This window comes from Aplysia californica, unplaced genomic scaffold, assembly GCF_000002075.1.
Source record: "Aplysia californica isolate F4 #8 unplaced genomic scaffold, AplCal3.0 scaffold00590, whole genome shotgun sequence".
In the NCBI taxonomy this organism is placed as follows: domain Eukaryota; kingdom Metazoa; phylum Mollusca; class Gastropoda; order Aplysiida; family Aplysiidae; genus Aplysia; species Aplysia californica.
In genome coordinates, this window is record NW_004797860.1 from 479,525 (window position 1) to 480,500 (window position 976).

Genomic DNA, 976 nt, shown 5'->3' on the forward strand with positions numbered 1-976 from the left:
CATCCCAGCAGACAGACCCGGGCTGAGAGGGATACAATATCCCAGCAGACAGACCCGGGCTGAGAGGGATACAACATCCCAGCAGCAGACCCGGGCTGAGAGGGATACAGTATCCCAGCAGACAGACCCGGGCTGAGAGGGATACAACATCCCAGCAGACAGACCCGGGCTGAGAGGGATACAGTATCCCAGCAGACAGACCCGGACTGAGAGGGATACAGTATCCCAGCAGACAGACCCGGACAGAGGGATACAGTATCCCAGCAGACAAACCCGGACTAGTATCCCAGCAGACAGACTGAGATGCCCCACAACAAAGTTCTCCCGCTATACCCGCCTGTAACGTCCCACACACCAAAGTAGGTCACAGAAACAGCATGACCAAAGACCGGGTAGCGGAGAATCTTTGGCACGACTTACGTCCTTCTCGCGGAGTATCTTCTGTCAGTTTGATTTTTGCCTTCACAGTCAGGAAAGCCACATAGAAATTCTGGAATCGAATTTCTCCAATCTGAAAAAAAAAAATGTTGTTAAGAAAAAGTTATCCCAAATATTGGCTTAAAATGACAAGAATTATTTATTAATACAACTATTAATGGTAATTTACAAAAAAACAAATTAACTTTGACAACTCGTGTTGCCATTCTGTAGACATGAATGTCGTCAGCTCTATCTAATAATCAGAGTGTTGTTTTCTTGAATAATTCGATCTACGTGTATTGAGTAAAGAAAACAGCCATCAGTTTTCGCTTGCATACACAGCATCAACTCCAGAGATGGGAAAAGAACAATACATAGATCTTTCTCTTTTCCATTCTGCAGCAACCCATCAAGATGAATGAGATAATTGGTACATGCAGAGGAAACATGATATTGTCAATCCAAAAACATCCAGTATACTTGTCATAAAAACACCTCAACAGGAAAAAGTTCCTCACAGGGAGAGAGGAAATCCCCAGACACAGTCGGAGCAGAC

The 976-nt window shown here is 44.7% G+C and overlaps 1 protein-coding gene across 2 annotated transcripts in view; it reads right to left on the bottom strand.

The window, feature by feature from the left end:
• The window catches only part of LOC101846985 (nicolin-1), a gene marked incomplete at its 3' end in the record, with an annotated part of 19,519 nt that overhangs the window by 6,346 nt on the left and 12,197 nt on the right, over positions 1–976 (bottom strand). For both annotated transcript variants that reach the window (XM_013087466.2, XM_005107294.3), the window contains 1 exon segment: positions 421–511. In XM_013087466.2, the coding sequence (XP_012942920.1) occupies positions 421–511 (91 nt within the window).